This window comes from Histoplasma capsulatum, assembly GCF_000150115.1.
Source record: "Histoplasma capsulatum G186AR genomic scaffold supercont2.3, whole genome shotgun sequence".
In the NCBI taxonomy this organism is placed as follows: domain Eukaryota; kingdom Fungi; phylum Ascomycota; class Eurotiomycetes; order Onygenales; family Ajellomycetaceae; genus Histoplasma; species Histoplasma capsulatum.
The window spans coordinates 2,367,239-2,380,406 of NW_025544803.1; the positions used below are offsets into that span (position 1 = coordinate 2,367,239).

A 13,168-nucleotide genomic window follows, 5' to 3' on the forward strand; every position below is an offset into this window, starting at 1 on the left:
TGTTCTCACCAATGAAACTTGTTTCTATGCTTCGATCAATCTGCAGCTCCCAAATCCTCCAAGAGACAACCGCAGTCAAACTAATGGGACAAGAAGTCCCAAGGGAACGGAGGTAAGACTCAAGCATTTCCACTTGGCACCCACAACAGTGGCTAATCTGGGTCCCCCTCTGTTTCTCGAGAGCTCGAACTCCTTCGCCCACCTCTCTCTCAGCCATCTCCATACCTCCCAGAGCTATATACCTCCCTTGGCGCATTCTTCACCTGGGTTATGAAATACTAGGCATCTTCGCTCGCGCGAACAACAATGACTTCCGCAACAAAACGGCAGAGCCAAGAGAGCGCATACGAGAGATCGCTGAGCACCATCTCCGACTCCCTCGCCTCCTCTCGCTCGTCTCATCGTTCCATCCGTCAAGCGGCTACTGCCGCTACTCCTGCTCCCAACGAGGATACCCCGATCGCTACATCCAATGGCCAAGGGACTGAGAGGAATTACCGATCAACTGAATGTGTAGACCGTGATGGTTGTGCTGGGGGAGATTATCAGCAACATCCCGCGCAACATCAACAGCCGCAACGGAAAGCATCCAGCGAAAGACATGACCGTGGACTCGATGGGCAAGGGTCAAACACTGGACAATGGACGGGGGGCATATCACGCAAGTATAAGCGGATAGTGGAGAAATACGGTAGTGTGGAGCTGGAGAATAAGGGGAGCGTCGCAAGAGATCATTTAGCACTTGGTGAATATCTATATCCTATCCATCCCATCACCTTCTCTCGTCTCGTTGAGCGGCTAGACTCCGGAGCCCGCCCCGTCAAGAATAAAAGAAGAATATCTCTACTAACCAAGTGCCCAAACCCGGCACAGAGCGCACATTCCTCGCCTGGCTCCGCACATCTCTCGCCTTCGCCTCCATCGGCATCGCAGTCACCCAGCTCTTCCGCCTAAACAGCTCCATCACGGAATCAAACGCCCGCCACCTCTTCGACCCATCGCAAGCACAACAACAGCAGCAGCAGCAGCAGCAGCAACAACAAGCCCCATCACCCTTTTCCACAAATAACCTCCTCTCCCCCGAACACCCACGCATTCCCCCCCATCACCTCCCCTCCAGCCTCCTCTCCAACGACCAAATCATAACCACCAACGAGCTCCTCCTGCAGATCCAAAGCGGCAATCGCCTCCGCAGCCTCGGCAAGCCGCTCGGCGCCACATTCCTCTGCATCGCCATCGTTGTGCTCCTCATCGGCTTCCACAGATACTTCGAGGGCCAGTATTGGGTGATCCGCGGCAAGTTCCCCGCGAGCAGGGGCAGCGTTGCCGTCGTCGCGTTCATCGCCGGGTCGCTGATGGTGAGCTGTCTTGTGGTCATCCTGACGATATCGCACGGCGCGCTGGAGCGTTGACGAATCGGCGTGGTGCATTGATGTATGTTTTTGATTTGTCGGGGGGGGTTTTTTTTTTTTCAAGTTAATTCCGTTATGGATGGATGCAATGGATGCTTTTTTTTAAAAACGCGCTGTGGGTTTGGATTACCAGATGAAACTTTCCAGTTGTACTGTATATTAATATCGGATGGCATTTTGCGACTACATCAGTTATACGCGTCTGAGCCGCGGATGATATGTGGGAAAAAAAACCTGACAAGACAGAGGAACCACCGAGGGGGGTGTTGGTGGGTGGGTGTGTTTTTGGTCTCTCTTTTTTTTCCAATCCTGCTTAATCCATGGCCCCCTTTACTTCATAAAGTACATAACGACCGCGAGAACGCAATAACAAATCAAATACGTTAATTAACGGGAGATGAAATTTGTCGATTTAGCACCCTCGATCCTTCCTCCCCGCAGGCGCACGGGCACGGGGGCCACACCAAACCAACCCAAAAAAAAAAAAAAACGAAGTAACAAATTCTGGCGAAAGGAAAGGGGATCGATCGATTTTGTTCCCTTAATCCAGTGTATATACACACATTTTGTGGCGAAGTTACTCGAATCCGCATAATAATTAGTGTCCGTGTCTGTACGTACTGCACAGACAGTACTTTCAAAAAACGAATGGTATAGCTAAGTTATATAAAATGCTATTCTTTTGCTGTGAGTTAGTTGAGTTCATGTTTTGACTTGACTACTGCTACGCTACAGCGCAACTGTCCAGAGCGTCGCCGTGGTGCCTTTTGCTATCTTTTTAGTAGTCTATTTGACATAGCTTCTCTCTCGCTCTCTCTCTCTCTATATATAGTATATACGTCACTCTATGTGTCGTGAAGGTTAGTCATGGAATCATTGGCCATGTTAATTAACAAAAGTAAACAAATAGATAGCTAAAAAGGACTAAGATGTCAAAAGAAACATTATTGTTTTTCTTTCTCTCTAGCTACTTTATATTTTATTGTTCTAGTTTTGTTTTTTTCTTTCTTCTTTCTTCGTAGTTGCGATGAGCGAACGTAGAGGGTAAAGGGAAAAGGAATTAAGCCGGCAGAAGCAGACCTATACAGCCGAACAAATGAGTGTCTGGAACGTAACAAAAGAAAGAGTGATGAGTTTGTCGATTGCAGATGAACTGTTTTTCTCCTGTGAGAAAATGAAAAAGTATAGACGTTGACAAAAGGAAAGGATCTTTAAGACATAGAAATAAAATAAAGAAAAGCAAAGAAAGCCTCCATAAAGTCAATAGATCCCATCCATGATATCGTTGTTGCCTGATGTTTGCGCCGCCAGCCGAAACAGAAAAAGAACGAAACAGAAATGTCAAGCAAAAAGAGACATGATGCAAGGGGAATCGAAAGACAAACTGCAGTAAGAGGAATGTAAAATGGAAATTAAGATGAAATTAGGAAAAGAAGACGGAGCTAAGAATGAATAATAGAAAGAGAAAAGAAATCAGTAAAAAGGCTGAAGTCGAAATGAAGTCAGGATAGAAGGAAGGAAGACGAGAAAAGGGATAGTGACAAATACTATGTAGGGCTTTCCCATGCGTAAATCAAATAGATCGCTCTTCAACTGCCAGGATTTAAGTTCTTCATTCCTCTAGTGGTGCTCATGGTAAGGGCTTTGAACACAAGTGAATGGGTGAATGCGCAGGTATTGGTAACGGTGGTAGAATCAATCGGTTTCTCTTTGCTTCTCCTTTGCTTTCCAAAAGTGCATCAACCGACTAATCCGATGTCCCTTCTTCTTACTTTTCTCAACGTCGTCGCGCGGTGCTTTCTCTTCATAACTAAGTTTCGATTTCTCACCGGTGCTCCCCGTAACTAGCTTCGAAAGGCTAACCAGGCTGGACCGTTTGGGTGCATTCGAGCGGCTGGTGCGTCGTGGTGTCGCCGCAGAGAAAGACGAGGCACGATCGCCGGGACCTCTGTTGTAGAAGCTCGAGGAAAACCTGGACATGGTTCCTGTTGTGGTGGAAGCGCTGCTGGTTAGGGAGGGGACATCTTCGGTGGAGTCAGGGCGATAGTTATAATCGGATGCACCGTGATCCATGCTGTACCCGGAATGGAATGTGTGGCGGTCTCGATCTGTCATCGTTGAAGAAGCTGTTGTTAAGCGCGGGACCTCGAATGAGATATTGGAATGATTTGGAGATGGGAAGCTGGGGATGGGGACGTCCGGGATTGGGGTTCTAGGTGTCATTGAGTATATGTAGTCGGGTGAAGTGGATGGGCGTTTCTCTGGAAATATTGTAGGTTTTTCATTTGGTATCGGCCAACCCTCGACTTCAATGATCTCGATATCATCAGAACGTTGATGGTTCTGTGAATGACCACAGGCCCCAATCGCAACCGAGCTTGGAGTAATTGGAGAATCCGCAAATTGAGATGTTCTTGGGTGACTGGAGGTGCTTTCGCAGGGTGTGTCAGCAACCGGGGTTGGGAGATCCTTAGCATCCACAGATTCAATTCCAAGACCAGGTGTCGCCAAGCTTCTGTTATCATTATTTGGAGGTACACCCATCACGGTTGCGGACGAATTGGTTCCAGAGGAGCGATCCGCGTCTTCATTTGGCGCAACAGGCGACGATTCCCGGGATGCTGGGACATCTGATTCGGCAAGGAAAGCATCTTCTTCCTCTTCATAGAAAACATCTGGGTTGGTAAGAGTCGACGTTCCCCCGAATCTGCCGAGCCCAAGTGCACTACGATCAAAGGGAGGCATTTCCGGAGCGCTTTCTGCACGACGATGATATCGCATTTCCGGTCCAACGAATTCACCTCTCCGGCCACCACTATACATGCGCTTGGTAGCAGCGGAGAATCCACTTCCAGCATTACGATCAGATCCCATTTCTGGGGTATTAAAAGGTCCAAGAGCAGCATCTAAGTCGATTACAGGGCTGAACATATCTGAGTCGGTTCCTTGTTCATAAAAGCTGCGTGGCTTCCAAGACGATTCCAGGGAAAAAGAGTCATTTGAGATTTCAGGGGTATCCAATTTTCTTGGAGCATCAGGTAGAGTGGGTGTCCGTAAAATAATCACATTGTCATCATCAAAGTTGATCTCCGCCATTGAGCCAACTTCCGAGTTCGTTCGACTAAGAATAGGCGGAGGAGTCGGCGCTTTTCTAGACGGGGGTTTTTTCGAGCGCTTTTTCGCCTTTCGCGTAAGAATGCCAGCCCACGAACGCATCTTCTTCGGTTTCTTGCTTGGTTTCCTCTCCGGCAAAGTTCGGGCTCGGTCCTGACAACACGCAGTTGGCTCTAGTTTAGGAAGCGGAGAGGGGTCGATTTTGGATATGGAACCACTGGTAAATTTGTTGTAGCCTTCAATTATATTTTTCTTGAAAGGAGGGAGTGCTGGAATGTCAGACGGGGACGCAGTCAAGCCAGTAACTGACGCAGAAGCAGAGAGCGGCCGCTTTTGGGGTGGATTTTCGCTCGTTGAGTCAGATTTTAGGTGGATCTGATCAAATGAGGGCCCAGCAGTTTTAGGACGAGTCTGTGGTTTTTCCGAGGTTACAGTAAGGGCAGCTGATGATGCCGTGCTCCCATGGCCGTAGTGACGAACGGTAGATATGCTACCCTCAGACGAAATAGTCGAGAGGGGACGAGATTTCACCCATTGAGTATGAAGATTTGAACTCGAATCCGGAATGGAGAGACTCAAGCCCGGAGAGATGGGAGGTGTATGCGTGGACAAGTTGGGGAACGAACGGGAGGTCGGTCTTGCAATATCTTCGCTCAACGCATGCTGCTGTCGGAGGTCGGAAGGAGTAGCTGGCGCGCTGCCTCCCGCTGGCATTGGGGGGAATGCTTTTGTAATAGCCGTCAAGTCCATGCTCGAAATGGCAGCGGATCGACGGTGGTGGTGACCACGTCTCCCAGGACCCGGGCCACTAAGGCCGGGTCCTGGCGGGGCGAGAGGCAATGTCGCTGGAAGCACATTGTTCTCCAGCATTGGAGGCCCCAATCCCCCTACGATCTCGCCACCATTCAGTTCGCTTGGACGTCGACGATGGCCGGCAGGGCGTAGTTTCGGTGTCGTGGGTGGAGGAGACGTACAAGAAATAGCTGGATCAGGGGCTTGTGGGAAGGAAAACGCAGGAAGTGGCGCAGGTGAACGAATGGAAGAGGAGTTAGAGGATGGGGAAGGAGGATCACGTTGCGGGAAGGCGAAGACTGGTTGAGGAGGCCGCGCTGCAGTTATTGACGGACGTCGAGGATTCTGGGTGTCGTTGGAAGTGCTCGAGGAATCCGGAGACAGTTGTTGAGGCTGGGTAGAGGAAGGCGATATCGAAGTCATCATGAATAGTACCCGCACCAAGCAGTGCAGGAATCATTCAGGTTCACGCAGGCAACGAGATTTTTGTTCAGCTCAAGAATTACAAGGGTAATGAATGACAACAGACTTCTCCTGACCAGCAGAACGACGGCGGCAATTAGGTGCTATTTCGAGGGTTCCCCTCCAACCGGCTCAAGACACACAACACAAGGCAACACGACTCAACGCCTTCTTCTTTCAGGCAGCCCGCCGTAATTCACTGCAACTATACATTAGGCCCCTCTCCAGTAGAGGCGGCTTTCGGATTAGGACCACAACTCAAGCGGTAAAACGATAAAGGAGACTGCAGTAGGAATTGTGGTTGTATTAATAGATGAGGGGTATATTCGTCACAAGGAAGTCATAAGCTGTCGCTGGAGGTGTGAGGGGAACGTAAGGAGCGGACGGCCACGACGAATGGCCAAAGGACGCGAGTAGGACTACGAAAGGAGTGGAATGGTGCGACAGAGAGAAGTAGATGAAGAAGGGGGAGGAGAGGAAGAGGAAGAGGACGAGGAAGAAAACAGGGAGGAGATAAAGGTGTCCGGAGGAGGAGGAGGACGCGGAGGAGGGCGAGATGGAGAACGAAGCAAGACGTTGAGATAGAGCAGAGTGGAGGAGGGCGAGAGAGCGAGCGATGGCAGGCGGTGGCAGGGCCAGGGCTGGATTAGTCATGCACGTGGACCGCTGATGATTGGCTGCATGTCGATTACAGCAGAGTTACGGTAGGATACGGGAAGGGAAAAGGTACCGGACAGGTACCAAATTAGACTTCCAATTTGGCCGGGGCGTCAGGTGCCTGGCGTGGTAATGTTTCAATACCCAATCGGTACAGAATACGGGGTTCGCAGACCAGATCCGTGGACAGCTGAAAAACGACAACCCTGGCTGGCAATGGCTCCACCCCCGACTGTGTCCATGGGCTGTACCAGCAGCATACCCAGAGCATACCCAGAGCACAGACAAAGTGATGCTTCTGCATGGCTGTTGACTGCAGAACTGGCTGGGCATCATGACACTGCATCTTCATCCGCCGAAATTGTTTCAAGCAAATATGAGTTTTGTATGGCGATGTAACGGTTGGCTTTCATCACTAACTAGTTAATTAAATTAATTAATAACAACAACAATATTTTGCTCCACCTGATCCACGGATGTCATTTGCCGATTTTGGCCGAAGTTCTTCTGTGGCGCAGGGCTCATTGAGATCCTGCTATCCTTCAATTTGCAATGCCGGGGAGTTGGGGGAGAATTGAGCAAATCAACGCCTTCAAATAAAATTGAATCTTCTGCGAAACGCGATCGACTGCGTGCGCTGCGTACGCAGTACTTCCATGACCCTATGGCCGCCAAAATCATTTCGATGATCTTTACCCACCAAAGCAATGCATCAAATAGTCCAAAATGTGCCAGCTCGTAAATTCGTAATAAATGTCGCTTGTTTCAGCTCCCTCCCTCCTGTCTCTCTCTCTCTTTCTCTCTCTCTCTCTCTAACTCACACATACAACACATCAAGCACTGTTGCTCTGGAGACATAAAACCATATCAACAATGCATAGACCTAACCCACGGCAGGAAAGACCACATCACGATTACACCCAGCCCATAGTTACAAGAACAACAAATATTTCGCCCTTCTCCCTACCGTGCATTCTTGCGAAAGGACCCTGTCCATCGCTTGGGTCTCCACACACAACGCCAAAATTGCCAATCCCCGCCATCGTCCACCTGATCCTCCGCCAGAAATCGCCGATCAACATTCAACAACCGTTTCTTGATTCATAGGACATTCGCTTGACATTTCAATGTACGGCTTGATTCGACTGGCACCCTGGCGGCACCATGATGGCATATGTATCCGATTCTTCTTTTGCTTGGGCTGAAATCCAGAGAAAATTTGGAGGTTAAAAAGATAAAAAAAAAAAAAAAAAAAGGAGCAAACGGGTAAAAAACGCATAGACGGTATGATACCTGTCTAGTGCCGGACATGATACCGCACAGTACAGTAGTTTGTGCGGAGTTATACATACCTCAGTACAGATCCGTACATAGTTTCGCTCATGAGAAATAAATTATATCTACAGATATGCTAGTATATATCCACGTTGACTGACATGGATACTGCTACATCTTCGACCATAGCAATTGAGAAAAGAAAAAGTAAAACACCCCCCAACTTCATGATACGGACTGTCTCAATCAAATCATCATCTCCACTGAGACATGACGGGGCAGTTCAGAACGGGGGGGGTAAACCTACCTTGCCATAGAGACACTAGCCGCCAGCCACTTATCGGCTGGAATATAAATAGCTCCACCGATGCACGGGCGTATGATACAATGGCGCTTGTATCGACTGTTGCAGAGGTTCATGAGTTATTTTATTGTTGTGATCAATTGATTCTCTTATGAAATGATAGCAACGGGAATATCGATTCGGGCAAGACTGAAATGAGACATAACTACTAGTATTTCAAAGCCCATCCTCACCCTTACTCCATCCATAACCATATGGCCACGATGGAGTGTGTCCTCTAAGCATGCCTAATGAATGTAGTGAGAATACAACATGAAATTGCATTGGAATATTTTGACATTCATGACTTCTTTCAATCCTTATCTTAAAAGGAAACCCAGAGGGAAGCCATTTTGCCAACCGATTCTCTACACACTCATCAGCCTTGACAAACCCTGGAGGTATTATGTTATCATCCTGATAGCTCCCCTCATAGTTAACTAACTGTTAAACTTATTGAATGATAGTTATCGGGACAGAGTGCATGTAACTAGTTCGATTCCATTCATGTTGACATAAATATCCTCCCCAGGCATGTGTCTTCTCCCTGCCACGCGCTGGGCCCCATGCCCCTGATGGATATAGATATTCTGTAGGCGTAACGAAAACCAGCCAACAGGACAGACCATGCGATAGCTCTTACGAACTTAATCTACAAATTGCCCACTGCGGAAATAAAATAAAATAAAATAAAATAAAATAGCAAAAAGACAAAAAAACAAGTTCTTCGAATTTCCCCCCTTTATTTCCAAAATGCCAGCAAAGATTATATTATATGTATTTTTCAATTCCTCCCTGCTTGGCCTGCCCTCCCCATTGGCCACCCCGTGATATGATCGTCGCCAGGCCGCCTTCATCGGCCAGGGAAGAAGCCAGGGACCAGGGTTGCAATTCCGGCTTCCTTGTTTTGCGCAAGGGAAAGGGGGACGGGCCGGGTGGAGCGATTTATTTGTCCTGTCAAATCATGGCACCACTCATGTCCCAACCTGTAGGTTGTGGTGAACCTGTGTTGTTGTTTGCTAATATGTATGTTGGAAGATTTCCCGGAAGGATGAGGAGGATCCTTGTTGCTTCAGCACGGAATATATGTTCATAATGTACTGTACAGTACAGAGTAACCGCTGAACATACTGCGTACATAGCATACACACTGGCCGATGTTGCGACGGAGGCTCATGCATACTGGGGTTTCGTGCTGCCTTGCTCAGATACCGTACAAGTACCTGATTATATGTAGCTATATCACCAGGGATATGCCCTGCAGGAGGAAACGCTCTACAAATAACATCTCTGCCTTCTCCATCCACAGGGTACGGTGGCACTCATCAAGCCTTGCTCAACTCTAGAAAAGCGGAACGGCATCGCACACGACAATAGATGCTCTGAAGATGACAGTGACGGATACCGCTCCACATGGCACGGCATCCTTGATTTGATTGATATGAGACATGCAGTCAGTCAAGATGATGTATTATGTCTGTACTGCACATGAGGTACCTGCATGCATCTCTGTCCGTCCTGCCAACTTACCAACATTGATACTCGGCTGGGTTGTTGCAGTGTATCTCTCCCTTTCGCATGAAATTACAACCCCCTGATCTATTTTAACGGTTCAACGGAACACCATCTTCTTGCTCCAGATATATCGGAGTTAGGCTTAACTTGTGTCCCTCCACTCCAACATCTTCAAGAAACGTGTTCGACTTCCATTAAGGGGATTCAGTCGTGATGTTTTACGCTATGTGTCAGGTATTCTTGTTCAGGAACAGTCCGGATAGTGTTCGACGAGACATTGTCAAACTCCAAGAAAACAGTGGAAGAAAACAAGCGCTCTTAAAAGGGCAGAATATCGGCAATTGGCCACACTATTATCTACGGTGGAGATTGAGCGTGGTTGGACTTGTGTGCCGAACCTTCCATTGGACACGCCTCGCGTCGAACATCATGATTAATTCGTGCCGGCGATGTTTGCGAGTTCTCGATATCAATGAAACAAATTGATGAAACCACAAATCTGCATCGAGTGAATCCACGCCCGAGAACGAAACAAATCCTGAACTTGATACCAATCAATAGTATACTTTCCCCAAACTATGCGCACCATCGTAGCTGCAATTGTAACTGCACAGATATGACCAACTTGCAATTATTTTGGCATATTTGTGGCTGTCTCCCTCAATACGGAAATCGACGGCTGTTTCGTACTCGCCGAAGTCCTTGAGAAGACGTTCCTTGAGCGCTGCAGAGACTAACTGCTTAATCTAGCCCGAACCAAGATACTCACCACTCTTAGCAGCTAGAAAAAACGTGAGAAGAGAGGCAGGCAGCCTCAATCTCAGAGACTCCATATTTCACTCACATGCATGCTCCGTTGCACAACGTCAAGCTGACTAGAAATTTGCCCGTGATGGCCGACGGCTGAAGCAGCTTGCTACTCCCTGGAACCAGCAAAAGATGCAATACCAGGCACTGGCTGCCTGGTCGTCCAGCCGGAGCGCAATAAATGGATGGCGTTGTTGTGCTTTCACTCAGCCTTCAGCCTCTTTCAGCCCCGTTCAGGCTTGGAACTGTTGGAAAAGGACCACCAGTTAGTTCCTGGTGTTACCATGAGACTTGAGATTCTCCTTGATCTATCAATTGGGCGGCTTGTTGAGTTGTGGTGGCGGCCCTGGAAACTGGGCAGTAAGGAGGACGATAAAACACCCGATCAAAACCAGTAACCGTGCAGTGCATGTGATACAGAAGGAAACGATAAAACTCGGTCTCAAGCTGTCCCCCAGCAGTAGCAGTTAAATATATTATGCTGCGAATCTGGCTGGCTTGCAATACTAGTATTTAGGACCTCGCTCGTAGAATTCCCTCACTGATGCTTCCCAATTATAAGGAGTTGCTTGGATATACGTTTGAAACCGAGCCCCAAAGGCACCAAACCACGTGACATTGGCACAACCTGGCTTCAATTTTTTAGTTCGACATGTCGAATTTGCACGCCTCAGTCAATAATATGAACTATTCAGCGGCAGGGATCTCGCCCCTTCATGTTGTCGGTAATGATATGCAATCAACTTGCCAGGTTTCTCCACATAGACATACATGTTCTTTCCAGAATGACGCTCCAAATATACTATTGACATCTGGCTGATGGCAGTATCTTGCGGGACGCTGGTAGTTGCAAGAAGCATGCATACTTGATTCGGACAATGCCGGCTAGGGTGGCTCTGTTTCGAAAGATACGACACTGCAAGCCGCCTTATTTACCCGTTCTGGAAGGAATTTCTTTTCTCTAGCCCATAGATGGTCGAGGAAGACGAATGACAGGCATCTGCTTGTTCCCTTCAAATATCATGCACCAACTCCTTGTGGCTGACCTTCTTCTCATCCTTGAACAGCCCTGGGCAATTTTTTAGATGATGGCTATCGAATCATTAAATTCGCCTCTCATTTCCTGGCATATGTTGCGCTTGTTCAACAGGCCACATTTCCTGAACCAGAGGAGATGTCCCGATTTGAGATATTGTTTAGCACGAACTTTACACATACATAGGCACGCACGCATCACCGGGGGAAATTTTATCGAGTTCTCTCCCATCAAACACCCCGGCCTCGGGGCTGGAATGTCTTTGCGCCTCCTGTGTTCGAGATTTGTTTTGCACGACTGGTTTGTGCCACGTGGATCATGTGTACCCTGTCCAGGTGTGCTCCGTCCAGGCCCCAGATGAAGGTAAACCACCACAATTGGATGATTAGGCATATTGCAGGTCTGGCTGGCTAATGCTTGGAGCGTCTTTTGCACCATCAAAGTTCTCCCTGACAAAATGAGTAGGTAGGCTTTCCTGCTGACGTCTGCCATCTGCTCAACGCCCTGCTGGTACTTGTCAAAAAAGAGCATCTTACCCTGAATCGATAGCCCGAGGAGACTGAGGCTGCTACTTTGCATGAAACAGCGTGTTGTTGCTGGATTCACTAGCTCGCGCCATTTGACTTGTCTTGCGTTCAGCATACAAATTTTCCTCAAGTTGTGCATGTAGTGTACGTACATGTGCAGTGCCTGTACTACAAAGAACCAGTCTTCGTATTTAGATGCCGGAATTTCCATTCTTCAGACCATACGCTTGGGATTTCTTATTGAGAATGACAATGTGTCCATTTGTTCCATACGCTAGATTGCTTCCCCCATCTAAAGGCAGAGTGGCGAACCCAATCGAACTTACAAACAAGGAGAAGAAGAGACGAGTGGAAAGAGAGAAATAACTGCTAAATTATACGAAAGAAGGAAAACACGAAACAAGCCTTTAAAAAAATGAAAACCTGCAATAAGATGCAAAAGGAAGCAGAACAAGAGGAGAGAGGAATGGCGTTAGCTTGTTCTTCACACATTCAACATTTTACCGGAAGTGCCTTCGACTTGGTTGGAGTTTTGGCCAATTTTACCTCCGCCTTGCGCCTTCGAACAAGTCCCTTGAAGACTTTACCACCAGCCAATCTCCACTTAGGCAGCTCTTGAGCAATTACTTTGTTAGGATCTTCACCCTTGTTGAGCCTGCTAATCAAGCTGGAGGACCGGGCAGCATTGGGCCCAACGTTGTATGCCCACGATACGAGGGCGCCGTACTGGTTTGCATTGAGTTTCACAGCTGTCTTAGTTGACAGGGTGATAGCTTGTTGGAAACTCTACATTTTAAAACACCATGTTAGCATCATGTATTTCACAGCACGTCAAAATTTCTACTTTCAAAGGGCGCGGGCAGCGAACGCACCCTGAGATCTTTCTTCAACAAGGTTGTTGCGGTTTCCTTGCTCAACGGGAACTTGACCTCCTTACATCCCTTGGTCTTGCAGAGATGACCATATCCCACTGTGGGAAGTCCGATAGGATCAGGCTCGGGCCTCGGTACAAAGCCCTCAAATTCTTTGATCAAGTCGAGAGTGGCCTTGTTGACATTGGGACCAATACATTGCCTGGCTTCTAGAATTGAGGAAGCCAGCACAGAGGAGACGACAGAGAGAGCGGCAGCAATAAGGATTGATAAATGCATTTCGGTAGATGGGTATTTTCTTTGGAAGGAGTTGGAATAGGGGGAGGCCTGGAATGGATGTATAAAACCTGTCCTTC

At 48.0% G+C, this 13,168-nt stretch overlaps 5 protein-coding genes across 5 annotated transcripts; 2 read left to right on the forward strand and 3 right to left on the reverse strand.

The window, feature by feature from the left end:
* Window positions 1-306: 306 nt before the first annotated feature.
* On the forward strand, window positions 307-1,412 carry HCBG_02951 (uncharacterized protein; the record flags this gene model as incomplete). Its single annotated transcript, XM_045430000.1, has 2 exons — window positions 307-745; window positions 874-1,412. The coding sequence occupies 2 exons, from the start codon at window positions 307-309 to the stop codon at window positions 1,410-1,412; spliced, it is 978 nt and encodes a 325-aa protein (XP_045289895.1).
* Window positions 1,413-2,334: 922 nt separating this feature from the next.
* On the reverse strand, window positions 2,335-5,741 carry HCBG_02952 (uncharacterized protein; the record flags this gene model as incomplete). Its single annotated transcript, XM_045430001.1, has 1 exon — window positions 2,335-5,741. One exon carries the CDS (start codon window positions 5,739-5,741, stop codon window positions 3,108-3,110), a length of 2,634 nt encoding a protein of 877 aa, XP_045289896.1.
* A 345-nt stretch (window positions 5,742-6,086) lies between these two features.
* On the reverse strand, window positions 6,087-6,434 carry HCBG_02953 (uncharacterized protein; the record flags this gene model as incomplete). Its single annotated transcript, XM_045430002.1, has 1 exon — window positions 6,087-6,434. One exon carries the CDS (start codon window positions 6,432-6,434, stop codon window positions 6,087-6,089), a length of 348 nt encoding a protein of 115 aa, XP_045289897.1.
* A 2,585-nt stretch (window positions 6,435-9,019) lies between these two features.
* HCBG_02954 (uncharacterized protein) lies at window positions 9,020-9,292 on the forward strand (the record flags this gene model as incomplete). The annotated part of the gene is made up of 2 exons (XM_045430003.1): window positions 9,020-9,043; window positions 9,164-9,292. 2 exons carry the CDS (start codon window positions 9,020-9,022, stop codon window positions 9,290-9,292), a joined length of 153 nt encoding a protein of 50 aa, XP_045289898.1.
* Window positions 9,293-11,390: 2,098 nt separating this feature from the next.
* HCBG_02955 (uncharacterized protein) lies at window positions 11,391-13,091 on the reverse strand (the record flags this gene model as incomplete). The annotated part of the gene is made up of 4 exons (XM_045430004.1): window positions 11,391-11,446; window positions 11,608-12,103; window positions 12,445-12,726; window positions 12,813-13,091. The coding sequence occupies 4 exons, from the start codon at window positions 13,089-13,091 to the stop codon at window positions 11,391-11,393; spliced, it is 1,113 nt and encodes a 370-aa protein (XP_045289899.1).
* Between the last annotated feature and the right edge of the window lie 77 nt (window positions 13,092-13,168).